Source organism: Leopardus geoffroyi, chromosome E1 (genome assembly GCF_018350155.1).
Source record: "Leopardus geoffroyi isolate Oge1 chromosome E1, O.geoffroyi_Oge1_pat1.0, whole genome shotgun sequence".
NCBI classification, from domain to species: domain Eukaryota; kingdom Metazoa; phylum Chordata; class Mammalia; order Carnivora; family Felidae; genus Leopardus; species Leopardus geoffroyi.
In genome coordinates this window covers 37,171,226-37,198,480 of record NC_059330.1, presented here as the reverse complement: position 1 = coordinate 37,198,480, position 27,255 = coordinate 37,171,226, and the positions used below count along the sequence as shown (strand labels likewise).

Sequence of the window (27,255 nt, the reverse complement as noted above, 5' to 3'; positions counted from 1 at the left end):
AGATTTCATCTCAATGTGAGGAGAGACTTCAAATAGCCAGGACTGCCTAAGATGGAGTGGACTACCTGTTAGGTAGCAAGTGTCTCTAGAAGTATTCAATCCCAGGTAGTCAGGAGTTTTATAGAAGGGATTCATGTGCTGGTACCTATCAGCCCGGCAGATTTCAAGCAAGCTTTACTTTCCATGCTTGTTTATGAGAATTATATCTGCGTGTATATATACATACATATATCTATTTCATTTTCCAGATATAAAATTGTTATAGGGATTATACCTTTCTGACTACTCCTACATCCCCTTCACCTATCTCCGCCCCCCCCCCCCTCACCTCTACTGATGATGACTCCTAGACACTGGTTTTCTTCCATGCTGGAATTACTCAGGGAGCTTTAATCAGATGTGATTTAACTGGCCCAAGTGTGGTCCGAGCTTTGGGAAATTGAAAAGCTCCCCAGGGAATTCAGTGTTGCCAAAAATCGAGAGCCTCTGGTTTAGATCCTTGCCACTCGCAGTGTGGTCCACAGACCAGCAGCAGCAATACCACTTGGGAGCCCCAGACTCGTGGATCCCATTCTACATTAAAAAAGAAAAAAATTTTTTTTGACCTTTATTTTTGAGAAAGAGAGAGAGAGGTTGGGGGAGGGGCAGAGAGAGAGGGAGACACAGAATCGGAAGCAGGCTCCAGGCTCTGAGCTGTCAGCACAGAGTCCAACTCGGGGCCTGAACCCACGAACCACGAGATTGTGGTCTCAGCCGAAGTCAGATGCTTAACCAACTGAGCCATCCAGGCGCCACCCCCCCCCCCACTTTCTACATTTAACAAGACCGCCCCCCCCCCCAGGTGACCCTGACCTCCAAACCAACGACCTCCCATCCTCACCATTGGATTCTTCATCAAGGCTGGGCTGAGGCCTGTGCTGAACTGTATTTACTTTTCCTGAGCTCAAGTATGATGACCAATGACAACCTGAATGAATGGCTGTGGAGGGGAGCCAGGCTGGGTAAATGTTTGCTGTGACTAAGCCAGGACCAGAGATCTATTATCTGTGCACATTGGCATTGAACTTGCCAACTCTGTGAACTGCTTCATTCCACTGTGTGGGTGTGTGCCGCGCGTCAGGGTCACGAACCGGCTTCTCCAAGGGTGGCCCTCTCAGTGCTGGTCCCCCTCTGAAGCCTGAGTGCAGGCAGGCACAATGCTAACCCTGTGGCCACTGTAGGAGAGGGCGCTGGGGTGCATTTCTGTACTTTGCCTTGTTATTGGAAGCTGTGTATCCCCCCCCCACCCCCACCCCCTAGGTTTGGGCCTGGTTTCAGCTGTTCCTTTCCTGTTCTTTGACAATCACTGTGCTAAGTCCGTAATAAAACTTCATCAGCAGTGTGTGAGACGAATATGCAGCCTGGCCTGGCCTCATCCCCACCACCCCAGGGAGGAGGGGAGTTGGGGAATTTAAGCCACACCTCCTCTCCCCTAGAGGTTGCGCGGCCAGCAGGGGGAGCCCGCCGCCCAGGGTTGGCCCCTTCTGGGCAGTGCAGGCCAGTTCCGGCCAGCCCCTCCTGCCTCCCCCTTCCCCGCCTTGGGTCGTGTCCCAGTGAAACTGTGGTCGATAACCCGTAGCCTCTTGCAGCTCCTGCACATATTTGCACTCTCGGTCCCTCCTCCTCCTCCGGCCTCGTGAAAGCTTGCAGCTGCCTCCCTCCGACTCCCTGGCCAGCCAGATTTCCCTTTGGCTTTTAGTATGCACCCACCACCTGCCCCCAACTTAGGGAAATATGTGGGGCTTCCCTGGAAGATTCCTGTGGACATCACTTTGGGGCTGGAGCAGGGTCTCCGGCACAAGGCAGAGGGGCCATAGACCCTCTCTCCTAAGAGGGGTAATGGTGGCAATGCAGTGCCAGCATTGGGTAGAAGCAGGGCTTGGTGCCCCAGGGCCCAGCATCATCCCCAAGCCCCACCTCCCTCAAGGAACCTCAAGATGGGCTCAAGTGACAGGTTCCTATAGTCCGGTGTCTCAGAAGACACTCAGCCTTGAAGGCGGTTAGCTTTCCCCCGTTGGTGCCAGAATCAGGATTCCAAGCCCCAGACATTGCCCTCTCCTCTCCCAAGCGGATGAGAATCAAGAGTGGAAGGGGCTGTGTGCAGCAGTCATGTGCACAGCCAGCCCCGGCTTCAGTCTCAGCTCTGCCATTGCAAGCAAATGGCTTCACTTCTCTCCGCCTCAGCTAACTCAGCTGGAAAATGGGGAGGACAGCACCTGCCTCAGGTGATGAGGGGATTGAATGAGGAACCTCGTGGAGTACTTGCCACAGGGCCTGGCCCATTGTAAGCTCTCTGTAAACCTTGGCTATTCACAGTGGACAGGGCTAGAGTATGGGGGAAGTCAGCTCCTCCGTGGGACATTTTATGGATTAAGTAATTGGATGGACCCTAGAAAGTTCCATGTGGTGAGAACGATAGGGGAAAAGGCCTTGGGGAAGGCAGCACCTGAGTCAGCCTTCCTTCCCTTCCTCTGGCTCCTGGTGTCCCTCACTCATCCTCAGAACTCCCCCTGGCCTGGGTGAGGCCACCCAACAAAGGCCCCCTTGTATAGGTCTGTTTGTTTGGGTAATAAATTTCCCTGAGCCACACTCCCTGGGGTGGAGTGGCCCAACAGCCTGCAAGGAACTGACCTGGAAGCTGCAGGACCACATTGTTTGGTTGCCACCTTGGTTTCTCCCGGTTCCCACCAAGAGCTCCAGAAATTTGTCCAATTTTTCCTAGTTCCCAGCTCCTGGGGCTTGAGAAAGATCTGGACCTAATAGCACAGGGAGCACACTCTTTCCTCCTCCTTAAACAGAAACCATGGGCTATGGTGGAGTTAATAAAGGGAAACCAATGTTAACTGAGCACCTACTATAGGACTGTTTATGGGACACTTAGTATTGGCCATTCCCATGAAATAGGTACTATAACAACCCTTTTTACAGAAGAGGAAACTGAGGTAGAGGTTCAGAGAACTTTTTTTTTTTTTAATTTTCCCCAAATCACCATTTTTACTAAGCTATGGAGTGAGAATTTGAATCCTGATCCCAAACCAAACCCCTGCGATTTGGGGGTCAGTCTCCAAAGGTCTCCTCCACTCTCTTAGAGCCCCTGATGGTCTCTCTGTTGACCAGAAGGAACTGACCACTGAGTTGAAACTAGCCCCTCCCTTTGCTATATTTTCACATTGGGGACCCTTCCTTTGAAAGAAAGAAAGAAAAAGAAAGAAAGAAAGAAAGAAAGAAAGAAAGAAAGAAAGAAAGAAAGAAAGAAAGGAAGAAGAAAAAGAAAGAAAAGAGAGAGAGAGAGAGGAAGGGAGAGAGGGAGGAAGAAAAGATTTTATTTTTAAGTAATCTCTACACCCAACCTGGGGCTCAAACTTACAACCTGGAGATCAAGAGTCACATGCTCTACCAACCAGCTAGGTGACCCCTGGGGATCCTTTCTGATGCTTTATAGGAACACTTTGAGCACAAAGTTCTACTTTACTTACACGAAGGGAGTAAAGGCATTAGAAATGGGCCTCAGTAAATGTAAGACAAAAGCATAAATAAGTTCTCTGCTTTTGCATCATCGTTTATTACAAAGAGAAACCTACAATTATTTTTTTAAGCAAAATTCTAGGCTCCAGGACTCATCTCTGGGGCCTGTCCCTCTTAAATACTAGTAGGAGAAGGGGAGAAGAGAGTTAGCTGCTCTTAGCTCCTACCAACACTCCCTCCCCCCTCCCCGAGTGCAGCGCCCTTTGAGGATGTGTGCAGGGAGCCATGGGGTCCCTCGCCTGGCCTTCTGCAGCACCACCCAGCGTCCTTCTCTCCCCGCACACCTGGGCACCACGTTCCAGGAAGCTTCCCTCTTGTGATGGAAAGTGAGCTCAAGTTCAGGGTCTCCACCTCCTCCAGCTCCAGGAAACCACCCCATCATGTGGCTTCTGGAAAATTCACTCTCAGAATTGGTCCAGCGAACAGTTACAGGTAGAGAAGGTAGAGGGAGCAACTGAAACTCACCCTTGACCCTGTGCCCCTGGAGGAAGTGAAGTCTCTCTGCTCCCTCTCTCCATTTCTTGCCATGCCCACCTCCCTGCTGGCACCGCCACAGCGAGGAGGGCCGTCCTTCCTGGGTGGGGCTCTCATCCTCGGACTGGAGTGCTTCTGTATGTGCTGGGGGACGTGGGAGTACCCTGGGATCTCCCAGGCCTTCCAGAAAGCTGGGGTATATAAATACAAACCTAAAACCAGACATTTCCTGCCAGCAGGCATCAATTGCCCCCATGGCTTCAACTGTGGCCAAGGAGGCCAGCGTGGCAAGCTCCTGTCTCAGATCCGGCTGACGGCAGGAGTGGGGAGGTGCTAGCATCCTCCTTGGCCCCCTTCACTGTCCTTTGTCTTCCCTGTCATCAAAGAGGTTGGGGTTCTCTGCCAACGTGGCTCGGACTTTCTTCTTCTCCTTGAAGCGGCCCGAATTGGAGACTTTGACATGCTTGCCCTTTGTGTTCTTGTCCACAATCTTCTCCAGGCGGGTGTTAAAGTTGCCGTCGGGGCCTCCGCCCTCGGGCCCAGGGGGCTCTGCGCTGCCCTCTGTTTGGGCATAGGTGTCGGGGATCTCATAGAGCACCTTGGGTGTGGATTTCTTTTTCCGCAAGAAGGTCAGCTTCCACCAGCCCACTTCGGTCATGGCGTTCCCCGAGCCAAGGGTGGGGCTTTCTGCAAGAGCAGGGTGGGACAGTGAGAGGAGGCAGTGGGGGAGCAGGGGGGTACCTCGGAGCAGCCCTCTCTAAACTCCTAATCGTGGGCTATTTCAATAGTCCAGGCCTGAAAGATTTGAAGGTGAAGCTGAATGAACCCAGGAAGAGAGGGGAGAGAGGGGCCTGGGGAAGGGGCAGCCAAGTGGACATCAACAGGCCAAGGGGCCGCGGGACAGCCACATACTTTTGCCATGCAGGGTTGTAGGGAGCTTGGAGATTCCAGGCCCCTCAGGGCTGCAGGGAGGTGAACGGCTTGCCTGGGTCACCCAGCACCCAGGCCACTGACACCCTTCCCAATTTCTTCCCACTAGGCCACCAGGCCCTGCCGCCAGGAGCCGGCAGGTGGTTGGCTGGTATCAGATGGGTAGAAACACCCTGTGCATTTTGTTTAGTATTCATTATAAAATAAATAGGATTTACAATTTTGAGAGTAATTTGGACTTCCCAGTGGGGACCAGCAGGAGTGAAGGAGCTATTGCATTTTTCCTGAGCGGGAGGAAGCTCAGGCTGGGAGTGGGAAGTCCCAGGGACTGTACTAGCCTGTGACCTCTAGCAAGTTACTTCTCTGGCCCTCAGGGTCCTCAGCTGTCCCTTCCAGCCCTAACATTTAGCTCTAACGTTAATCCCTGCCCACGGAGGGAGGCATGCTTTGCAAAGTAAAACATGGTAACGTTAGTAATTATTGAGGAATGGTTCCTTTCCCCACCTAGCTTCCATGAGGACAGGAGTTTGCAGGGGAGCTAAAAGCTTGGAAATCTGGAAGGTTTGGTGAGGCCACAAGGTCCACATGAGATACGGTTTAGACCAGGCTGGACCCTCCATAAGGTACCCAACAGAGGTGGGGCTTGGAGGCTAGAATCCAGGCATCCCCACTGACAAGCGATGCGTGCGTCCTGGCTTGGCCTCATCTTCTACTAATTTCCACGTAGATGCTGTCTGAGCTAGTACGTGTTCTGGGAGATGAGGAGGTTTCCTGGACATCGTTGCTGGTGGGGGACGGTGGGTAGAAAGTGGAAGAAAGAGACAGCAGACTGGAGGAATTCAGAGCAATGGAAGGGCAGGCAGAGGGATGACAGATCAAGGCATCTGTGAGCCTGGAGAGGGTGGTGTTCTGGTTCTCAGGACTCTGCATGTGGCTGTGAAGGGTCCTGGGGAGGAGCCAGTAGCCACAATATACCAGAAAGCTAGATGGTCAGGCAGCCCAAGCACAGGCAAATCTATCACCTCCTTTTTTTTTTTTTTTTAAGTTTATTTATTTATTTTGAGAGAGAGGAGGGGGAGAGAGAGAGCATGAGTAGGGTAGGGGCAGAGAGAGAAGGAGAAAGAATCCCAAGCAGGCTCGACGCTGTCAGCGCAGAACCCGAGGAGGGGCTCCAGCTCACAAACCGTGAGATCATCACCTGAGCCGAGATCGAGAGTCGGACACTTAACTGACGGAGGAGCCATCCAGGCGCCCCGTATGTTACCTCCTTTTAAAAACCAATGGTCTTAGCTACATTCTCTAAAAAGACCAGAAAGAAGTATGACAAATGATTAATAGTGATTTTCTTTATGGAAAAGGAATTGGGGGTGTTTTCTCCCTGTATTGTTTCTGGTTTCCAGATCTTCCCTAATGAGCAAGGATTTTTTTTTTTTTTTTTTTTTAAGTGGGAGAGCATATCAAATTTGGGAAAAACAAAAGCGGGATGCTGGTCTAGGCTTGGAATGGGTTGAGTGCCCACCTCCATGGGCCCCTTGCTGCTGGTGCCCCCTGTCCCGCCATATACTCAGCCCCCCGCCCAGATCACATGCCTGATGGATTCCTTGCTACCTCTTTGGGAAGCAGATCCCACATTGCCAGCTCTGTCCCTCTAGCTGAGCTCAAGTAGCAAGAGAAGCCCAGGGGAGATCTTGTGCAGCTCCCACTTAGAAAGTGAAAGGGGGTGAGAGTGGCCAGATAAATACTCTCAGGGCACCCTGGAGAGGTGACTGCACAAAGGGGACAGCCTGAGAGGTTTGCTTTGGCAGCTTGCCCCCCACCTGGGCTTAGCACAATCTTGCACAGAACTTGGTGTTCCAGAATGGGTTTCTGGAAGGAGTTGTGGGGAGGGCACTTGCTTGGCCTGTGGGTGCCCAGTCACCGCCTGGTCTAGGGCAAGGCCCGTGACCCCACCACCGCCCATCTGGGGTTGCCAAGGAACTCAGAGAGAGGTGGAGAATCCAACTCCTGAGCCGACGATAACCATCTGACTGCCCACCCCCTTGAGAGAAAGTGCTTCTGCCTGTGCCGGCTAAAGTACACCTGCTTTAGGGGCACCTGGGTGGCTCAGTCGGTTGAGCATCCGACTTCGGCTCAGGTCATGATCTCCTGGTTCATGAACTCAAGCCCCACATTGGGCTCACTCCTGTCAGCGCAGAGCCTGCTTTGGATCCTCTGACTCCCTCTCTCTCTGGCCCTCCCCCACTCATGCTCTCCCTCTCAAAAATAAAAATTAAAGCAACATAAAAAAAAGACACCTGCTTTAGCGGGTGCTGCAAATCGGCATCCACGGGGCTTAACTCTCCCAGGAATGAAGGAAGTGACCGATCACAAGGAACCTTATCAGAAAACCATACAGAGAGACGGGAATAGACCTTGGACCCTGCCCTGGGACCTCCACCATGGCACCAAGTCATCAGGGCCCTTGTCTGCTGGCCTTGAACTCTGGGCTAAGATGCCTTTTGCTGTCCCTTCTGTCCGAGAGGACATAGAAGCACTGGTAAGAGATGTTTGCCCCTTTCAGCAAGACTGACGTATGAAAATCTAAACAGAAGAGATAAATTAGAGTACTGTTTATTTTACAAAATAACCAAACTATAAGATTATTTTAAGTGGTGAGTCACCCCAAGATAGTGTAAAATCTGATTTGCTTTCAATCAAAAAAGTGATGTGATATGGGGCGCCTGGGTGGCTTAGTCGGTTGAGCGTCCAACTTCTGCTCAGGTCATGATCTCGCGGTTTGTGAGTTCGAGCCCCGCGTCGGGCTCTGTGCTGACAGCTCGGAGCCTGGAGCCTGCTTCGGATTCTGTCTCCCTCTCTCTCTGCCCCTCCCCCACTCATGCTCTGTCTCTCTCTCTCTCTCTCAAAAATAAATAAACATAAAAAAAGTGATGTGATATCGAAAGCTATCAAACATCGGAAACAGCGATATACTTACAGCCACATGCCCACGCCTAATCACAGAAGGTCAGAGGAAACGGGGGGCAGGGGGTGTCCTTGGGTTTTCAAGCAGACCCAGCATTTGGTGACATGTGGTGGGGCCATGCGGTCTGCGTGCGCAGGGCCCTTAGCTGGCCAAACTGAGGGCTGGGCCCTTGCCCTGGGGCCCTGCAATCCATGGGATGATAGAAATCAACCCCTGAGGACTCGAGTTAGCTACATCTCTGCTGTTTGCACAGCTTTGGAGCCCACAAAGGGCCTCACAGGATAGCCTGCCACCACCCCCCACCCTGCCTATGACAGCCAGCACCCTGGTGGGCATGCGGCCACCTAGGACAGTCCCCACCACCCTAGCTGAGTTCCATGAACTGTTCCAAGGGCCTTGTCCAGACTGAACCAGGCCCCTTCTGAGCTGGGACAAGTTAACCATTGACAGTGTTGGGGGTGGAGGAGTGGAGGGGACTTGAGGAAGTGAGTCAGCTTCTATGCTTGAAGACAAAACCCAGAACCCCCCAGCCCCTATCCCTCTGCAGGGCCCCTGATGCCATTTGTGCACTCTGGGTAAGACTGGGCTACCCTGGATAGGAACAGAGAGATGTTCCTACCAGATGGCCAGAAACATCCTCCAGGCTGGTGGTGGGGGTGGGGGTGGGGGTGGGGGGTGGGGGGTGGGTAGGCTCCAGCTTAGTAAGAGTTAATACAGAACTGCTCTGGAGGGAAACTTTCCCAGAAAGAGCTCTGCTGGAGGCCTGGATTAACTCCAAGAGCCAGTGGGATGAGTCTTGAGTGCTGCCTGCCCACCTAGGGGAGAGATGGGAACCAGCCCGCCTGGGTTCCCCCTCCCAGTTAGTCTTGTCAGCCATGGAAGTGGAACGGAGTGCCCTGACTGGGCTCTGTGCCTTGGTTTCCCCACCCCCTCACCCTCTGCCTGTACCTGTAATCCTGGCTGCTCGGGGCTGGAGGTGAGACCTTCCTTAGAGAAGGAGCTGAGCGTGGCAGCTGCCCGGGAGGGAGACTGGAGGAGGTAGGGGTGCCTCCAGGGTGCCGCACCAGGCAAGGCTCAGGCCAGGAGAGCTGGGTAGGAGCAGCTGGACGGCAGGTGCAAGAGAAACAGGTGCAGGAGCGGGTACCTGCTCCGCTGCGGCTCCAGGAGTCAAGGTGAACCTGAAACCCAGCCCCTCCCGGCTAAGTAAACAGAAGCAGAGGCCGGATCAGGCTGATGAATATTCATTACCCCAGAAATCCAATCCCAGTGCCCCTGCACCCACCCAGAAGTCAGGGTCCTCCGGGGATCGCCTAGGCAGGAAGAGGAAACCCCAAGGGAAGTCTGGGGCAGGAGGAACAAGGGAGCCTCTCTCCTCAGTTTCCCCACCCTCGTGGGCCTGGCTGCACCCCCCAGCTGTAGCCAAGGTCACCCTCACCCATTTCATGCCCCAAAGAGGGTCGGACCCTCTCCATCACGGACCACATCTGGACGTGGCCCCAGGCACAACCGGGAAAGGGTTAAGCGCCGTTGTTCCCCGTTGGCCGGGTGGGACGTGGGACGGGGTGCACCCTAGCTCCTTTGAACTCCGGAGTCGAAACCAGTCCCTGGTTAAACTGGTTGGCAGACCGGTTCCCAGGCTGTCCGCTCCACCCCAAAGCTCAATGCTCCTCAGGCGGGCACTGGGTGGGGGGCTGCGGTTCCCTCTTTACCTGAAGGGCCCCTCCTCAGGGTGGGGGGTGGTCACTGGCCCCACCTTGGGCCAGGCTCTCCAGACCCACCCACCCTCAGACATCTCCATCGCTTAGAGGTAGGCTTCAGGGGCTGTGAAATCAGATGCCAAGTTCCACGTGCGTGGGCAGAGGGGCATTTGTTTTTCTGATACTGGATCATGCTCCTATTGTACTCTGCAAAGTACCACTTCATGCCCCTTCCCCCAAACTTCCAGGGGTCCATTGCATGGGCCTTTGGTGGATGTTATAAAGGGGGTAACACCTGGGGCCAGCTTTCTGAGAAGGAGAGATGGGGCCGTGGCGAGGCCGGAAGAGAGGGAAACGCGAGAAGGCAGAGCGTGCTCGGGCAGGGGGCGACATCCTCACGGATCCCCTCACTGACCCACCCCCTCCTGCAAACCTGCATTAGCCAAGGTGGTGCGCAGCGTTCACCCAGGGCTGCTTTCGCATCAGGCTCCGAGCCTTGGAGCAGGTTATTTTGCCGCCCCCCTCAGGTGGCCCGTCTGTGCTGGCATTCTCTCCCCTAGGACAGGCATCGCTGGAGAGTGAGGAACATCCCCTGTGTGTTCAGTGTCCCTGCAGCTGTGTGTCCCAGTGCGGCCTGGCTTAGATGCCCAATTCACCCACCCAGCTCCTTCCTCCAGGGTCTGAGTGTGTGTCAGGCTCTGAGCCAACTACTGGGTAGAGAAAAGGCAGACGGTCCCCCTTTCCTTGGGCTCGTAATCCCCTCAACCAACTCCCAAACTAACCACCTCTCACATCTGCCCTACCATTTCCAACCCTGTTTCTACTTGGTTCAACTTCTCATGGCCTTGTGAGTTCATATTCTCCTCCTTCCTCAACAGCCCCCCTACCTCTAGGCCTCAAGTGGACAGTCCTTCAAAGGCCCCCCATGGCCCATAGTGGAACCCACTTGGCCCGGCCCTCTTAGGATGGGCCTCTGCAGCTTCCTCTCCCACCATGCCATAAATCCTGTCACTAGTCCCTTTCTCTGCCTACCTTCCTGGCCAAAGAAGCTGGGATTAGGAGTGCATGCTGTGTTCCTGCTCGGGAATGACCTCCTGTGTAAACTAAGACAAACTTGGGGGACCTGGGTGGCTCAGTCCGTTAAGTGCTGACTTCAGCTCAGGTCATGATCTTGCAGTTCGTGAGTTTGAGCCCTGTGCTAGGCTCTGTGCTGACGGCTCAGAGCCTGGAGCCTGCTTTGGATTCTGTGTCTCCGTCTCTCTCTGCCCCTCCCCTCCTTGTGCTCTGTCTCTATCTCTCCAAAAAAAATGAATAAATGTTAAAAAAAATGTTTAAACCAAGATAAACCCCTATTTATCCCTCAAGGCCTGAATTAATTATTACACCTCCTATGCCACCAGGAACTTTTTTATTCCTTCAGAGTTTGCTCATATGCTATTTAACATGATGTATACCATGATTGATCATACGGGTGTATGTACACACATATATGCATATATAGTATTGTAATGATCTATTCATGTATTTGGCTCCCTTAGAGAATTTTATCTCCTTGAACCAAGAATTATCTGCCACAGATTCAGACCTGACATAGTAGGGACTTAATACAAGCTTTAAAACGCAAATGAGAAATAGAAGTCTTGTCTTTACCCTAAGAAATTCTTAATCTAGCTTGTTTGCCTTTTTCCCACAGTCCCTGGGTCAGGCAAATGTGAGAGAAAGCCCATGTGATTTCAGCTACAGCAGGCTTGCTGTTAATTATCATCTTCCCAGGGGTTTATGTGAACTTAGGATATTATTTTGCAAGGTCCGCCTGCCTCTAGCAAGAAGTCTACTTCTTGGGGTGCTGGCTGGCTTGGTCAGTGGAGTGTGCGACTCTTGATCTCGGGGTTGTGGGCTCGAGCCCCACACTGGGTGTGGAGATTACTTGAAAATAAAATCTTATAAGGGCACCTGGATGGCTCAGTCAGTTGAGCATCTGACTCTTGATTTTGGCTCAGGTCATGATCCCAGAGTCATGGGATCGAGCCCAGAGTCAGGCTCCACACTTGGCATGGAGCCTGCTTGAGATTCTCTCTCACTCCCTCTGCCCCTCTCCCCGACTCACGTGCGCTCTCTAAAATAAATAAAATGAAAAAATAAAAATCTTATTTTTTAATTTTTTAAAAACATTTTTTTAATGTTTATTTTTTTGAGAGAGAGAGAGAGACAGAGCATGAGCAGGGAAGGGGCAGAGAGAGAGACACACACAGAATCCGAAGCAGGCTCCAGGCTCTAAGCTATCAGCACAGAGCCCGACGCGGGGCTTGAACTCACAAACCATGAGATTGTGACCTGAGCTGAAGTCGGACGCTTAACCGACTGAGCCACCCAGGAGCCCCTAAAAATACAAATCTTTAAAAAAATAATATAGCTGTCCCAGGAAGGTGCCCACAGCTTTCTAGATCCATCACTTTCTCTGAAAGCCCCATCTCTTTGAGAATGGACATCCCATCTAGAAGAGAACAGAAGAGGCTAAACACTCATCCCAGCTCAAGTGTTGGGAAGACACTGGAGGGTCAATGAGATGGTCACTACCTGGGGTACAGCAACCAAGGGTCAGGGCACCATTTCCATCTTTATTAGAAGGGGCTCCTCCTGGAAGCACTTCTGCCCACACTCCCTGACTCCAAACTCCAGACCTTTCTGATGCCTGGGACCTGGGGAGGGTGGGTGCAGAATCCTGTTCTCTGATTCCCACACTGCAGAAGGAGCCCAAATGAGAACTGCAGTGGGCAGAATTCGGTGGATGCCCACCTGTGGCTGGCCCCTGGAGAACACCACCAGAACCAGGTGCGGGCCGTGGAGTCTCTGGCCCACCCTCCAGACAGGGACCAGCCTAGGAAATCAGGCCCCACCCTTGGCCTTTAGGAGATTTATTTCTGGGAGGAGCTGGGCTGGGAGGGGAGTTTGAGATAAGGCTATAAACTATGAATATTTTCTAAACAGGCCACTTTATTGCTTTACGGTGTTTTTTTTTTTTTTTTTAACCTTTAAATGCACCTCCCTAAAACCAAGTTCAAGTATGATATTCCATATACAAACATGCAACGTGCACGTTTTCAGAAATTTGCCCTTGTTGAGTGAAGGAAGTAAAATACACCTAGGGAGCCCCAAGGATCTTGGGGCCCCTATTGTGGCACGAAGACACAGAGACCATTGGGTTACAGTTGCAAGCAGTTCAGGGGGCCTGATTCTAAGTCCTGAGCTGTGGAAGGAGAGATGACGAAAAGAGCTGGAGAACGTGTAACCCTCCCCACTCCAGACCAAGTGACCCCAGTCCCTACTCATTACTAAATGGCTGCCTGCACATGTCACACCTCTTATTCCTTTCTTTACAAGCAGCCAATAAGCACTTAACTTCAATGTCAGGTGTCATGCAGCTGGGGTTACCCAGATGAACAAGCCTGTCCTCGCTGCCCACAAGGTGCTCACAGATGATGTTCGGAGGCAAACTAAAGAAAAACTAGTCTCCAGGGCTTTTAGCCCAGCAGGCAGACACACACACACACACACACACACACACACACACACACACACACAGCATGGCTGTGAGCAAACACACAGAAAACACGGACCATATAGTAATAAACACATGGTGGATAAAAGAAATGGATTATTTGAATGTCAAGGGTAAGCCTTCTTTTTATGGCTATTGCAGGAAGATAAGTAATAGGTGTTCTTGCCCAGAATGAGGTGTGGTAAGAAGGAACTTTGGAAAGGGGCAGGGACTTCAAGGGTGGGGGTTCCAAGCTTCTGGCACAACAACTAGGGGAAAAGATGGGAATCAGGCCAAAGGGGAGGGAGAAAGAGACCCGGGGCTGAGATGGCCAAGCAGAGTGAATGGGGTAGGCAGGGCCTCGGGAGAAGCCACATCCCACGGAGAACAAGAATGCAGGCTGGGGAGCCAGACAGGCCTGGGTTTGAATCGCAGCCCCACCAACTACCAGCTGTGTGAACTTGGACAAGTTACTTAACTAAGCAAGATCTGGCTAATAATAGTACCCACATTACAAGGTTGTTGGAAGGATCAAGTTAGATAAAGGCTTGTAAAACATCTACACTGTCACGTGGCACATGGTTATCACTTAATAAGAAAGCTAACAACAACAACAAAGGATAGTCAAGCAGCCTGCCTGCAGGCCGCCCCGGGGCTCCGTGCTTTCCTGTCCAAAGCTGGCACAGGCCTGCTATGCCCTTCTCCACCTCCCCAGTGTCCCATCTGCTATATCCTCAGAGGATCATGAGAATCACAGTGAGGCATCCCACATGCCACCTTCCAACTGCTGGCAGACCCCCAGGACCCGATGCCCCGGATGCCAGACCACATATGTGCTTCTCTGCCCATAGGCCCCGAGGTTCTCTGTGGCCTTTGGAAAAGGACGAACACTGCAGAATGCCGCCCCAAACCCACACACCTGTGCTGTCTAGGGCAGCCACCCTGAGCTGAGGCCAGCGGCCGGGCAGAACTATTCTCAAACATCCTTCTGTTCCACATGAGTCACCCCGGGGAGCTGTGGGTGGGGTGAAATGCTGGTGGTCTCTGCCTCCACCAACTCACCCTGTCCTGCTGTGCCCCACCTGTTGGTTCAAGGAGGAGAGATGCACCTTGAGGGTGGGGCAGGGCCATGCTTCTTGGGGTGTCCCAGGGAGCCAGGAACACATTGTTGGAGCCCAGTAAGTGTTTGTTTAATCATGGGGGGGAGTCCCAGCAATTCTTACAGCCTGAGTCAGGACTCTGAGATGGGAGCCAAATTCCCATGAGAGAGCCCTGAAGAGGCCCTTAGTTCTGCCCAATGAGCTATATCCAGGGAAATCTTTCAATCCATGTGGGAATAACGATGATTAGGGGCACCTGGGTGGCTCAGTTGGTTAAGTGTCCAACTTCGGCTCAGGGCATGACCTCCTGGTTCCTGAGTTCGAGCCCCTCATCAGGCTCTGTGTTGACAATGCAAAGCCTGCTTGGGATTCTCTCTGTGTCCCCCTCTCTCTCCCCCTCCCCTGCGCTCTCTCTTTCTCTCACAAATAAACAAATAACTTAAAAAAATTTTTTTTTAATTAATGACGATTAATGTTTCACACACACACACGGTCTTCAAAGCATGAGAGATATATTAAAGCATGTTGTAAAATGCAAAGTGTTATATACATCTAACATGTTTATTTATGTAAGCCTATAAACAGAAATACCAAGATAGTCAAGATAGGTGCTAGCTCCATGTTAAGGAAACTGGCTGGCAGAGAGGTTATGGAAATAGTCCAAGATCTCCCTGGATGGAAATCTAGGTTTTCTTGTTGCTATAGCACACCACACAGTTCAAGAACAAATTTTTCTGAGCCCCAAGTGCTGTGCTGGGGGTGGGGGTGGTCCTTTCCAAAGAACCAGCCAGAGCCTCCTGGAGGAGCTAACATCCTGGAAGAGGAGGGGCCCCAAATGGCACACCCAGCCCTGTGAGGTCCCTGGTAATCTATCCTGGGCCCACCCAGTCTCTTCCTCACTCTACCCACCTCTTGCCCAATCTCATGCCTTCCCTCAGCCTCAGCCACAGCCTCAGCCTGTGAACTTCAGATCAGTCAGCTTGTGGCTCTCCAAAGCTGCACCCTTAGCCCCAGGGCTCCCCCTGAACTCCAAAGCCATAGACGCAAGTGTCTCTTGAACACTTTTTTTTACATGGGGGCCTCCCAGCACCACTAACCTGGTAAGTTCAAAGCCAAGAACCCTGCCTCCCCAATACCTGGTCAGCATCCTGCATCCCTGTCTCAGTTGGTGGCGCTCCTAATCCAGCCACTTTACATGTCATCCTTGCTGTCTATCTCCCCCATCCACACACCCACTTGATGGCCAAGTTCTGTCCATTTCCCTCCAAAACATCTCTCAAATCCAGCCCTTGCCCTCCTCCTCATGCCTTGTCCCAGGTCACTGACCTCTGCATGATAACTTCCAGATAGTCTCCCTGTCTCCAGCCTTATCTCCCACGAAACCATCCTCCTTGCAGTTGATTTGAACAGGTCCCTCCCTGCTTCAAAACCCTTCAAACCCTCCAGTGGTTCCTCTCTGTCAGCAGAGGTAAAGTCCAAGTTCCCTAATGAGGCTCCTGCCTATGATATGACCTTTCCACTTTTACGGCTCTTCTCTGGCCACTCCTTGCCACCAACCTTTTACTGCACAGAGGCTGGCCTGCCTTCCCAGCCGCCTTCATGAGTGTGAGACCTGATGCAGGGCCCCTCATGAAATTCTTCAACTTTTTAACAAGGGGCCCCACATTTTCATTTTGCCCTGGACCCCACCAATTATGTTGCCAGTCCTGCCTGCCTGTTGTTCCTTGCACCCCTCTTGCAGTTTGTGGCCTCCATAGCTTTGTCTGGACGGTCTCCTCCACCCGGAACACCTCTCCCCACAGGCCCCTCTTTGTGTAGCCCTTCTTTTAAGATTCAATTGAGGTGTTCTCTTTGGAATGCCTCCCTTGACCCTCCTTCCACCCCTTTCCTGTCGTAATCACACAACACATAGCAGGTGCTCAACACATGTCTATCAGATAAATTGAATGGGAAGGTAAAGTGTGACAAGTGCCACAAGTGTGCGACGAGCAGTAAAGCCGGGCAAGGCAGGAAGAAGGCATTTCTAACGGCTTACAAGGCTCCAGGGTCGGCGCTAGGACCCTGTCTGCAAGCACAGTAATGCCTGCACCGTAAACCCCGCGCCCACCTGGCCGGAAGCTGCCCGGACCAACTCTCCGGCGCCGTCTGCCGTGATCTCGCAGCCCCTGCAGCCTTTTCTCGGCGTCCCCGCCCGTCTCCAGCTCTGAGCCCGCCTCGCGTCTCCCATTGGCTGCCTTCGGTTCTCCCGCCCCTCCCGGGCTCAGCCATTCGGAGCCCCGAGGTGGGTGGGGCTTGTGGCCAGGGGTGGAGCGCGCGCCCCGATTGGCTCGGAGGAAGATGGCGACGTGGCCCGAGGAGGTCCGACCGTGCCAAAACTGAGGCTCGGCCAGGCCTGCGCTGGATTGGTTGTAGGTGGGGCTGACTTGGGTCGCCGGCCGGAAGCGGAAGTGGAGGAAAGATGCAGGTGTGGAGACAGGAGCTGGGGGAATGGGGCACTGGTCCGTCACCCCTGGACTGAGCTCAACCCGTCGGTCCCAGACCCGCTTCTCCGGCCTCCCTCCCGGGTTCGGCCCTCCCCGGCCCAACATTCTGGCCCCTCAAGGTGGCGGTTGGGCCCCGGAAATAAGCGCGTGGGTGGCACGCCCCCTCCCCGCGCTCAAGCCCCGTTTCTCGCTGTGTTTCCCGCCAGGACCATCAGCACGTGCCCATCGACATCCAGACCAGCAAGCTGCTCGGTAGGAGGGGACGCCCCGCGCAACCGCTGTCAGGGGGAAGCCTGGCCCATTGCCTCCTGTTGCCAACAGCTGGGAGCCGTGACGCCCCAAGGCCCCTGACCACTCGCCCTGTTCTATGCCCTCTGCGGTGGCTACCTGCCGGCGCTAGGAAGAGCGGGAAGGAACCATTCTTAGTCTGTACTTGACCTGCGTCTTCTACTAACACGTCATTCCTAACACGTGTTGTAAGGTCATTCAGGCATCAAGAGAGTAGTGGCTTACTTTAAAGACGGTCAGCTACTAAGCAGTAGATCTGAAATTGGAACTTAAGTTTGTCAGCCCCCAGGGTCGATGCTTTTTGTATGAAAAAAAAAAAAAAAAAAACTTACTTTCCTTTCGTTTTAATTCTTTCTTTAAATTTTTAATTATTTTTGAAGGAGAGAGAGACAGAGCATGAGCGGGGCGGGAGAGCAGAGAGAGAGAGAGGGAGACACAGAATTCGAAGCAGGCTCCAGGCTCTGAGCTGTCAGCACAGAGACTGATGTGGGGCTTGAACTCACGAAACTGTGAGATCATGACCTGAGCCGAAGTCGGATGCTTAACCGACTGAGCCACCCAGGCACCCCTACCTTCCTTTCATTTTAAAAGTTTCCATCTCCCCTCGATTTTAGGAGGAAGAGAGACAAAGATCCAATTGGGAATAAAGACCTTTTAGTGGCCAGGCCATCTCCCTGCTGCCAGTATCTGATCTCTATACCTCCTCAGTTCAGAGCCAGGCAAGGACCTCTTCATTATGACTTTTCCAGGGCGAGTGCACAGCTCCTGGATTTTAAAATGCTCATTGGATTAACTGATTTGATGCTGGTTTAGTCATTAAGATGACCTCTGTTTGACTACCTCGTCCCCTTCTAGTCCTATGACATCTACAGAATTTTTCTCTCTGAAGATTTTAGAGGAATACAGCAGAAGCAGTGTAAGTGATAGCTAGCGTGGGACCCCAATGTTTGGCTAGTTGGCAGGTGTTATTAACAAGGGCAAGGTTCTGGACTCACCACTGTGGACCGTTCGGTCAGTCCTGTGCAGTGGCCACTTGATGGAGCTTCGTTAGTGTCCTTTCACATTTGTCCCAGTTCTGCAGCACCTGTGCACTCTTGCTGTATGAGCTTGTCACTGGTCATGGGAAGGACCAATGGAACAGCAACCATTCATTCAGAGTTGGCTCTACCAGGTGCTGTTTTAAGCACTTGACATTGTAAAAATGATTTTTACTAGGATTTATCGAGTCCTTGCCATGTGCTAGGCACGGTGCCCCATGTTTTACTTTCATTCCCTGTTGTGTCCAGTACCGTATTATCCCCATCTTACATGTGGGGAAACCAAGGCACAGAAAGGTTAAGAGATTTGCCTAAGCAAATTGATAATCAGAAGCCAGGACCATGTGATCGCAAGGTCTAGCTCTTAGTGCTCTCCTCCTGAGGAAATGTACATGGCTCTCATCCCCCCACCCGCTCTACTGAAAACACAAATCTGGGCTCAGATTCCAGGAGGTCAGTCACATTGGTATTCTCGTGGTGCCAGGTGTTACCTAGTCTGCAGGGCGCTGTAGGTATTAGGGGCTTTGCAGTTGTTCATTCATCCGGTACTTGGCATAATCATCTTGTATTTTCCATTGTCACGGTTAATCCCAGCCCTGAGGAAGTGGAAGTTGAAAAGCATCCTCTGTCAGTAAGAAAGATATAATTACTCATGGAAGCAAAAATATTATGGAGAATTTAGAGCGGTCAAAAGTGGCACTTTGATGTCAGGACTAATTCGCAGTTTTTCTTTATCCCTGCACGGAGGCAGTTGCTCTATAAAAGTCACACTGCGATGAAGTCAGGTTGCTGGAGTCTGTTTAACGCCAAGGGTCCCTTTGAGGCTCTCTTTACTCCCATCTTCCCGTGATCCCCCACACCTTAACCAATATGAACACAACTTTTAGCCAGTGTCTTAGCATATTTCACTTGAATTAGTGACGGCGTTTTGGCTGTCATGAGTGGGAATGCTATGATTTCGGTGTTTCTCACATAGACTGGCTGGTCGACAGACGACACTGCAATCTGAAATGGCAGAGTCTGGTGTTGACCATCCGAGAGAAGATCAATGCTGCCATCCAGGACATGCCAGAGAGCGAGGAGATTGCCCAGCTGCTCTCTGGATCCTGTGAGTGATTTGGGACTACATTACTGGAGCCCCGTCTTTCCTGGAGCACTGTATATCAGCCAACCTCCTCCCTTATTGTTTAGCTTTAGGACTAATCCCTAGAGAAAGATTTATTTGGGGGGGGGGGGTACATGCTAGTTTCTTCCAACACACAATGGTGAAGGGGAAAGCTATGCATGCTAAGATTCTCAGCACATTCATCAGTCAGCCATGAGCCCAGCATAGTGGGCAAGATACTATAATTCCCAGAGTCTTTGCTCTTCCTTGCTCTCTAGACATTCACTACTTCCACTGCCTAAGGATCGTGGACCTTCTCAAAGGCACCGAAGCCTCCACAAAAAATATTTTTGGCCGGTACTCTTCACAGCGAATGAAGGCAAGTGTGGCTGAAGCCGCTTAATGTGCAGCCGGACCCATCCGGTCTACAGGGTCAGAGCCTCTGGTCTCGCTGAGGGTCCGGTGGAGATGCCTACATAGCATATTTCCTGAGCTTTCTGTCCATCCCCAAAGTTTATACCAAAAGTAGATCCTACCCCTGGGTTTCCATTTTCAGGCCTGCTGCTTTGGGGAATGCTCATTGGCACCACCTTGTTAAGATGAAGTGGGTGGTCCAGCCAGCGTTATGTAGAAAGGCAAGGGGTTTGTGTCTGATGTGATGTGAAGGCTGGGGGAGCTTCCCCTGTGTGCGGCTTGAGCTGAGATGTGGCTGCCCGAGTGCTATTCCAGCTCACTTCCTATTTCCGTTCTTACCCAGGATTGGCAGGAGATCGTAGCCCTGTATGAGAAGGACAACATCTATCTAGGTAAAGTGGCCCAGCCTGGGAGGCTGGAGTCCAGGGGCAGCCCACTCCCAGAGTTCTGGGACACTAGGCTTCCAGGAGGCACAGTCCGTGTGGGGGATGAGGCTGGGGTATGAGTGTTTGCCAGGTGGGCCAAGAAATTCCCCCAAAGAGTGTTGGGAGAAAGTGGAAGACCAGGCAAGTAGGGGGCCTTTGCCGGGCCTGACCAGGCAAGTACGTATAGACCCACTGACCTCTTGGTGACCACCTCCCCGCTCTTCTCCACTGGGCAGAGGAAGCATGGGTCATCGGGGGGCCATATTGGATGCCTGAGAGTAATTACAGGGCCGATTGTACTTCGGGGTATGTTTCCCCCAAGTATTAATAATAATAATAGCTGATTCTTGCTGAGTATCTACTGAATGCCAGGAATCGTACTCCTGTTTCATGTGGATTCTGTTAGTCCTCATGGGAAATATTTTGGCCCCTATTTTACAGAGGAGGACTGGATTGGAGAGGATAAGGTGGCTGTGTGAGGTTCCACGGCTGGGAAGGGGAGGAACGGGGTTGGCGGTGGGGGGAGCCAAGCCGTGCTCTCCGCTGCCAGGCCTCGGTGTATTTGTGCGTGTCCCGGGGGCGTGCTTGCCTTGTGGTGTGGGCGTCTGGGGTGAATTTCCTGGGCCCTTCTCAGTGGAACTCTCTAGCCTCCTGGTGCGGAATGTCAACTACGAGATCCCTTCGCTGAAGAAGCAGATCGCCAAATGCCAGCAGCTGCAGCAAGAATATAGTCGCAAGGAGGAGGAGGGCCAGGCTGGGGCCACCGAGATGCGAGAGCAGTTCTACCACTCATGCAAACAGTACGGCATCACGGTGAGCAGGAGGTCTCCTGGGGCCTCTTGGCCTGAGCCCAGCTCCTCGGCTTCTGGGAAAGGTTCCCTTCTCGGCCCGGTTGCACCCTTCTTGGGCCAGTGTCTCACCCATCTCCAGTCTCCGGGCATTTTCTTTAACCCACTGGGCTCCGCTTCCCACCACTCCTGTCTTAGCCTCCCTCGTCCATCCTCTTTAGGGAGACAACGTCCGGAGAGAACTGCTGGCCCTGGTGAAGGACCTGCCGAGTCAGCTGGCTGAGATCGGGGCCGGGGCCCAGTCTCTGGGCGAAGCCATTGACCTCTACCAGGCCTGTGTGGGGTTTGTGTGTGAAAGGTAAAGGACCTCTTTCTCTCCAGCAGCGGGGACAGTTGACCTATTTTTCCTGCTGTCCTCTCTTCTCTGCTTGTGTTTTCAGACATGACATTTGAGTTTAATTTTACATACGTGAACCTGTGGAAGCCTTGCCCATCTGGCCGCAGGGCTCAGGGTGGCGCCCGGCGGGGGCTCTGTGAGTGGGCAGTGGGAGGGTCAGTCTGGTGCTCCGTTGCAGCCCCACAGAGCAGGTGCTGCCGATGCTGCGATTCGTGCAGAGGCGGGGAAACGCCACGGTGTACGAATGGAGGACGGGGACCGAGCCCTCTGTGGTGGAGCGGCCGCACCTCGAGGAGCCTCCTGAGCCGGTGGAAGAAGACGCGGTAAGATGATGAGCCAAGTGAGAGCTGCTTCCTCACTCCCCCCCCCCCACAGCTCCACCCCTCCCACCCCGCCCTGACTGAGTTCAGAGTCTCAGAAGGAAGAAAAGAAGAGACTATACATAGAAGGGTCCAGGGGGGCTCTGTTCCTTTAATTTTCCGGCCTCCTTGAGGCCAGAGTGTAGATGAGCACTGAAGAGGCTCAGTGAGCCTGTTGGCTTTAATCTAGGAATCCTTCAGCCCCGTGAACTCTGAAGTCGGGCGGTCCTTTGGGGAGCGCGGAGCCCATTGCACTTGAACAGTGTGCCAGTGCCCCTTCCAGGGGCAGCTGAGGCCCCTGGCGAGGCAGGCCCCTTTGCTTTCACCCACTTTCTGTGAGCTAACACTTTTTTCCCCTTCTAGATTGACTGGGGTGACTTTGGGGTGGAGGCGGCTTCTGAAGGGACGGACTCTGGCATCTCTGCCCAGGCTGCCGAAATTGACTGGGGCATCTCCCTGGAATCGGACTCAAAGGTTAGGACGCTCTCACAGTCCATCCCCCTGAGAACTTTTCTGTGATCACTGCTTTGGTGATAAAAGAAGCGTTGTCTGTCTCTAAAGGCATTTCTTGAAGTCCATAGCTTTCAGACCAGATTGGCAGGGGGAGGCAGTTTCCACAGTGTCATATCCCAGGTTTGACATTTTTCTCCTGGCATTTGGGGCAAGGTGTCAGGTACAGGCAGGTAGTAACTCTAAGCAGGGATGAGAGTGGCAGCATACATGGGCCCCCCTGCCATCTTTACCACCTATGTCAGGGCTGTAAGTCCTTCGTACAGTTGAAATGTGTAGGCCTTGGACTTATCAAGGGCTTTGGTTTATCCCGGCTCCCTTTGCTGGGGAAGATTCTCGCAACCCTGCCAGGGTTCTTTGCTTTCTACCTAGGAAACTGGAGGCGATGGGATAGACTGGGGAGACGATGCCGCTTTGCAGATCACAGTGCTAGAAGCTGGAACCCAGGGTAAGTGCAGCCTTCCCTGTAGCCCTGGCAGAAGTGAGTGCTCAAAAGCCAGCCACCCTGCCCCCCCCCCCAACGTGTCTCTAGAAACAAAGAAGAAATGCACTTGCCAAGATTGGGCTTCTCACACATTTAACTGTTTTCTCAAAATCTTGATGATGACGTGAGTGTGGAGGAACATTATAGGTCTGGAAGCTCTCAACTTTTGAGATCCCAGATATGGGTCACCTTTCCTGGTGGGAGGTTCCTGGAGGGCTACTGGACTTGGAGGTGTGACCTGACCCCCTGCCCACCGCTGGAGAGGATGCAGCAGCTATCTGAGCCGCTAGAGGGCGGTGCAGGATGAAACTTCGCGGCCTACCAGAGCAGAGGAGGCCTTTCCTGGCCCTGAACCCAGCTCTGCGGCCCCCCTCACAGACTGGGACTGGCGGCCTGTAGTAGTGGCTGGTAGTAGTGTCCGGTTAGGGAAAGGGTAACCCTATCCCCCTGGGATGAGATCGATAGTAGCTTTAGGGCAATGGGTTTGTGTCCATATTAACCCACCAGAACCTCTCGAACTTGAGGGTCTTTTTCTGTGGTCCCAGCAACTTTATCACTTCTCTGTCTCTCCTCCTGGCAGCTCCAGAAGGTGTTGCTAAGGGCCCAGATGCCCTGACACTTCTTGAATACCCTGAGACCCGGAATCAGTTCATTGATGAGCTCATGGAGGTACCTTCGTCCTCTGGGAGGACGCTTCCTCTTTGTGTTAATCTCCGCCTGTTGCCTTCCCAGTCAGTGGACTGCTGGCTGGTGAGGTCCTCATCAAAGTTCTTAGTCCTCACCTATTCCCTTTTCTTTCTGCCCAGAGAGGCCCCTCTTAGCCTCCAGGACAGAGAAGGACAAAGGGATCAAGTTTCTAAGGTAGAATAAGAGTGACAAGACATGCGGCTGGTTCCCAGATTCTTCCCAGCCCTTTCTTAATCCAGGGCTTCTCAGATGTGGACTCCTGTTCCCTGAATTTCATTCCTCACAGAGAGAAAATACCTTCCCTGGGGCAGAGAGAACCCGTTGAATCTGTGTGTCCTTAGTTATCCATACACTGGGAGGAAGGAGAGGTGTCCAGGCCTTGAGAGGGCCTGAGATAGGAGTAGGGGACAGAAGAATGACAGTGAGAGGCTGCCTCAAGGTCTCACATTATAAATCTTTTTTTTTTTAATGTGTTTTTATTTTTGAGAAAGAGATAGTGTGAGCCGGGGAGGGACAGAGAGAAGAGAGAGACACAGAATCCGAAGCAGGCTCCAGGCTCTGAGCTGTCAGCACAGAGCTGGACATGGGGCTCGAACTCAGGCACCGTGAGATCCTGACCTGGCCGAGTTGGACACTTAACTGACTGAGCCACCCAGGCGCCCCATCAAGCTCTCACATTATAGTTGCTAAGTTTTTAGCAGTAAAAGTATTCAGAGGAAATAACACCTTCTCACCCAGAGTCCAACCCTCACGTCTCATTCTTGCGTTTTGAGCATCTGAGGACGTCTGAGTTCTCTTCTTGGTTTCAACCAGATCCTCTTCTGCCCTCAGCTCGAGACCTTCTTGACCCAGAGAGCCGTGGAGATGAGTGAGGAGGCAGACATCTTGTCCGTGAGCCAGTTCCAGCTGGCTCCCGCCATCCTGCAGGGCCAGACCACAGCAAAGATGGTTACCATGGTGTCAGCGCTGCAGGATCTGATCGGCCGGCTCACCAGTCTTCGAATGCAACACCTGTTTATGATCCTGGCCTCACCAAGGTCCGGTTTCCCCCTTGACGTCGGGCTGTTCTGGAGCATGATGTGGGGCTCTGCCATCTTGAGCAGCCCCGACTCCTTGTGGTCCTCTTCTCTATGACCCCCCAGAGCTCTTCTCTGCCTCCCATAGCAGTGCTGTCACGGTTGGGATCAGGGGTTGTCTTGGGGCAAGATGGCTCTGCTTCCCAAGTAGGACAGGGGAGCTGGGAGCACTCTGCCTCGCAAAGAAGGAGTTGAAGGGTGTGGAGGCTGAGAGGCCTGTTAGGGATTTGGTTTCCTGAGCCTCACCTTTCCCAGCAGCTGAGTGGGGATGCTTGGGGTTGCTCGGCTGCACCCCTCACCTGAACACCCTGCACAGGTATGTGGACCGAGTGACTGAGTTTCTCCAGCAGAAGCTGAAGCAGTCCCAGCTTCTGGCTTTGAAGAAGGAGCTGATGGTGCAGAAGCAGCAGGAAGCGCTTCAGGAGCAGGCGGCCCTGGAGCCCAAGTTGGATCTGCTGCTGGAGAAGACCAAGGAGCTGCAGAAGCTGGTGAGACCGGAAAGGCAGACCTGCCAAGCAGGTGGGGGACCCCCAGTTTCTACACAGCAAGGCACCCCTGCCTCTCTGCTTCCCGCCCACTTGGTACCTCTGTCTTTCAGATTGAAGCTGACATTTCCAAGAGGTACAGTGGGCGCCCCGTGAACCTGATGGGAACCTATCTGTGACAGCCCCCACATTCTACCTTCCCGGCTTCCCAGCCTTCAGGAAGGGGGGTGCGACAGCCAGGGCTGATGCGGCAGGGCCCTTCCTGGCCAGAGACCAAGTGATTGGAGGATGGAAGGCCGCATGAAGGAGCTGTCACCTAGATGGTGACCTTGACCCTCACTGTATTTTCTGGCAAGAAGCTATCTTGATTGGCCCTGTGGCCTGTCAGCCTGCAACCCCAGTTTCTGGTCCTTCTCATCATCTAGTTGGACTTAATAAAAGAGGAAGAGACTCTCGCTTCACCACTGACAGTGTCTGCTTCTCTGGGCCTTGAGTCAAGGCCATGCACCTGTTTGCCTGGGGTTCTTGATTGAGTGGGTTCCCTAGGCCATCAGCTGTTCTGTGGAGTCCTGGGTTAGAGACTTTCCCTCTTTGCCTCTGGTGACAGGGAGGGCCCCAGATGAGCATCTACAAGTGGTTCAGCAAGCTCTGGGGTAGCTGAGTCTGCTGGGCCCCTTTCTCTCCATGGCCAGGCCAGACTGCCCCACTTGGGCCAGAAAGCCAAGGGGAACAGTCGAGTGGCAGCCTTGTTGGAGCCAGCGAAGCTGTATTTTCCTTTTAATCACAGCTCACCTCCAGGCAGGGGGAAAATGCGGTTTGGGGAGGAAGGGTCTGATAAACAAGGTGGAGACAGGAGTTGTCACCTTCACTAGCCGCCTGTCCACTTCCTGCCCGTAACTGCCCGCACTGTGATTGGGTAGAGCCCACCCTGGGATGGCGCCCCTCTTCCAAGCCACCTACCCATCCCCATTTCCCAGGAAGGGTAGGGGTTGGGGGTGGCCAGCAATTCGATTTTAATTTCATAGCAGAGCAGTTGATTCATGGCTCTTTGTCGCTGGCGTTGACTCCCGTAATGACTTTCCATCAAAATGAAAAGTGGAGTGACACCACTCATTATTCCTGCTGCTTGTTATCTCAGTTCTGGGGAGGGCCGCCCCCTCCCCGCTGCCTTTCAGCCGTCCCGGACAGTGAGTGATGGCCCCTATTAATCACCGACCCCGCGGACTCCGGCGGACACACGCTATCCGAAGGAGAGAGAGATAAGGCAGCATGAACTGCTCGAAGCCGCTCCTATCAATTAATGTCAGCCCATCGCTTCCCCTCAGTCTTTGCCTGTTCACCTCCTTTTGGAGGAATTGGGGGCTGGAATTAGTCTAGGAATTGGAAAAGGGAAAACATTGGTGTGGAATGTCGAGGTAAACCGTCCTTAGGGTCGAAGGACGCAGAGGGGACTGCGCGGGCTGCACCCTGCCCTCGGCCGCCGTGAAGGTGCCCGGCCTAGGGGGCTGTCTGCGTCCCTTCGTCCCTTTCCCTCTGAGAGGGTGGCCGCCAGCTCCTGCCCCACCTGTTCAGCTGCCGGCTGCACTGGCCTTCCGGCCTGCCTCTTGCAGCAGCCATCAGCTCACCGAGGCATGCCGCCCTCGCCCGCTCTCCTGTCCATCGTCCAATCACCAGCTGCTACACAGACACTATTGCTTCCAGGCACCGCGAGGTAGGGAGAAGCCCTGTGGACCACGTGACTGCAGCAGGCTGGGTTTGGGCCTCAAAAGCTCTTGCTCCTCGCCCTTCCAGAGGGGCACCTCGCCTGCCTTCTCTGCCCTGCCTGGGGCCAATGGCAGGAAGTCACACAGGCTGAGGTTTGGCCATCTTCGCAGGAGGGGAAGTGGGTTTAGATAGAAAGGGTTCTCTCTGCAGATTTTGGCCACGTTGCTAAGCGGTGTGGTTAGGGGACTGTTCTCTCTCAGAGGGATTAGGCCTGGTTCGCTGTTTGCCTGGTAAAGCGAAGGCCCGCTCCAGGCTGGTGTAAATTGTTTCTTAAAAGCCTTTAACCCCATAACGTGAGGAACCTCTAGCTCCAGCTGCCTTTGGCCCGGGCCTCGCTTCCTGGGGCCTCACTTTCCCGACCACCCTGAGGCACCGAGACCCTGCCTGGCTCTTTTACCCCGCGGGAGAAGAGTCTCGCAGATCCGCCCCCAGGTCTCCCCTAGCGCCGCTCTGATTGCAGTTGGGTTCCTGCTGGCTTTTCTCTGGCTTGCCTGACAGAATCCATCATGGCGATGAAACGAGTTAATATACACAGGGGTCTTAGAGTGGTGCCAGGCACAGAGTAAGCGCTCCTGGGCAAAGGCGAGCTCATTTCCGGGTGTGACGTAATGGCCGGGGACTCTTCATCCCCGTCTAACTTGGCTTCCTGGAAGGGAATGGTGAGAGGCTCCCTTGGAGCTTGAGGACC

The 27,255-nt window shown here is 53.2% G+C and overlaps 2 protein-coding genes across 5 annotated transcripts; one reads left to right on the top strand and one right to left on the bottom strand.

Moving 5' to 3' along the window:
• Window positions 1–3,576: 3,576 nt before the first annotated feature.
• On the bottom strand, window positions 3,577–9,376 carry PRR15L (proline rich 15 like). Of its 2 annotated transcripts, none has more exons than XM_045488570.1 (2): window positions 8,879–9,376; window positions 3,577–4,725 (listed from the first exon to the last, which is right to left on the bottom strand). In XM_045488570.1, exon 2 carries the CDS (start codon window positions 4,694–4,696, stop codon window positions 4,394–4,396), a length of 303 nt encoding a protein of 100 aa, XP_045344526.1. In that variant the 5' UTR covers window positions 4,697–4,725; window positions 8,879–9,376; the 3' UTR covers window positions 3,577–4,393. The 2 variants fall into 2 exon arrangements, with proteins under 2 accessions (XP_045344526.1, XP_045344528.1); XM_045488572.1 differs by lacking the exon at window positions 8,879–9,376 and adding an exon at window positions 7,943–8,213.
• A 7,188-nt stretch (window positions 9,377–16,564) lies between these two features.
• Window positions 16,565–25,267, top strand: CDK5RAP3 (CDK5 regulatory subunit associated protein 3). Of its 3 annotated transcripts, XM_045488568.1 has the most exons (14): window positions 16,565–16,729; window positions 16,955–17,000; window positions 19,050–19,181; window positions 19,457–19,557; window positions 19,936–19,984; window positions 20,652–20,830; window positions 21,027–21,163; window positions 21,381–21,525; window positions 21,925–22,035; window positions 22,444–22,519; window positions 23,136–23,224; window positions 24,074–24,279; window positions 24,635–24,806; window positions 24,917–25,267. In XM_045488568.1, the coding sequence occupies exons 1-14, from the start codon at window positions 16,724–16,726 to the stop codon at window positions 24,980–24,982; spliced, it is 1,515 nt and encodes a 504-aa protein (XP_045344524.1). In that variant the 5' UTR covers window positions 16,565–16,723; the 3' UTR covers window positions 24,983–25,267. The 3 variants fall into 3 exon arrangements, with proteins under 3 accessions (XP_045344524.1, XP_045344525.1, XP_045344523.1); XM_045488569.1 differs by lacking the exon at window positions 19,936–19,984 and having other exon boundaries at window positions 16,662–16,729; XM_045488567.1 differs by lacking the exons at window positions 16,565–16,729; window positions 19,936–19,984 and adding an exon at window positions 16,736–16,867.
• Window positions 25,268–27,255: the final 1,988 nt, after the last annotated feature.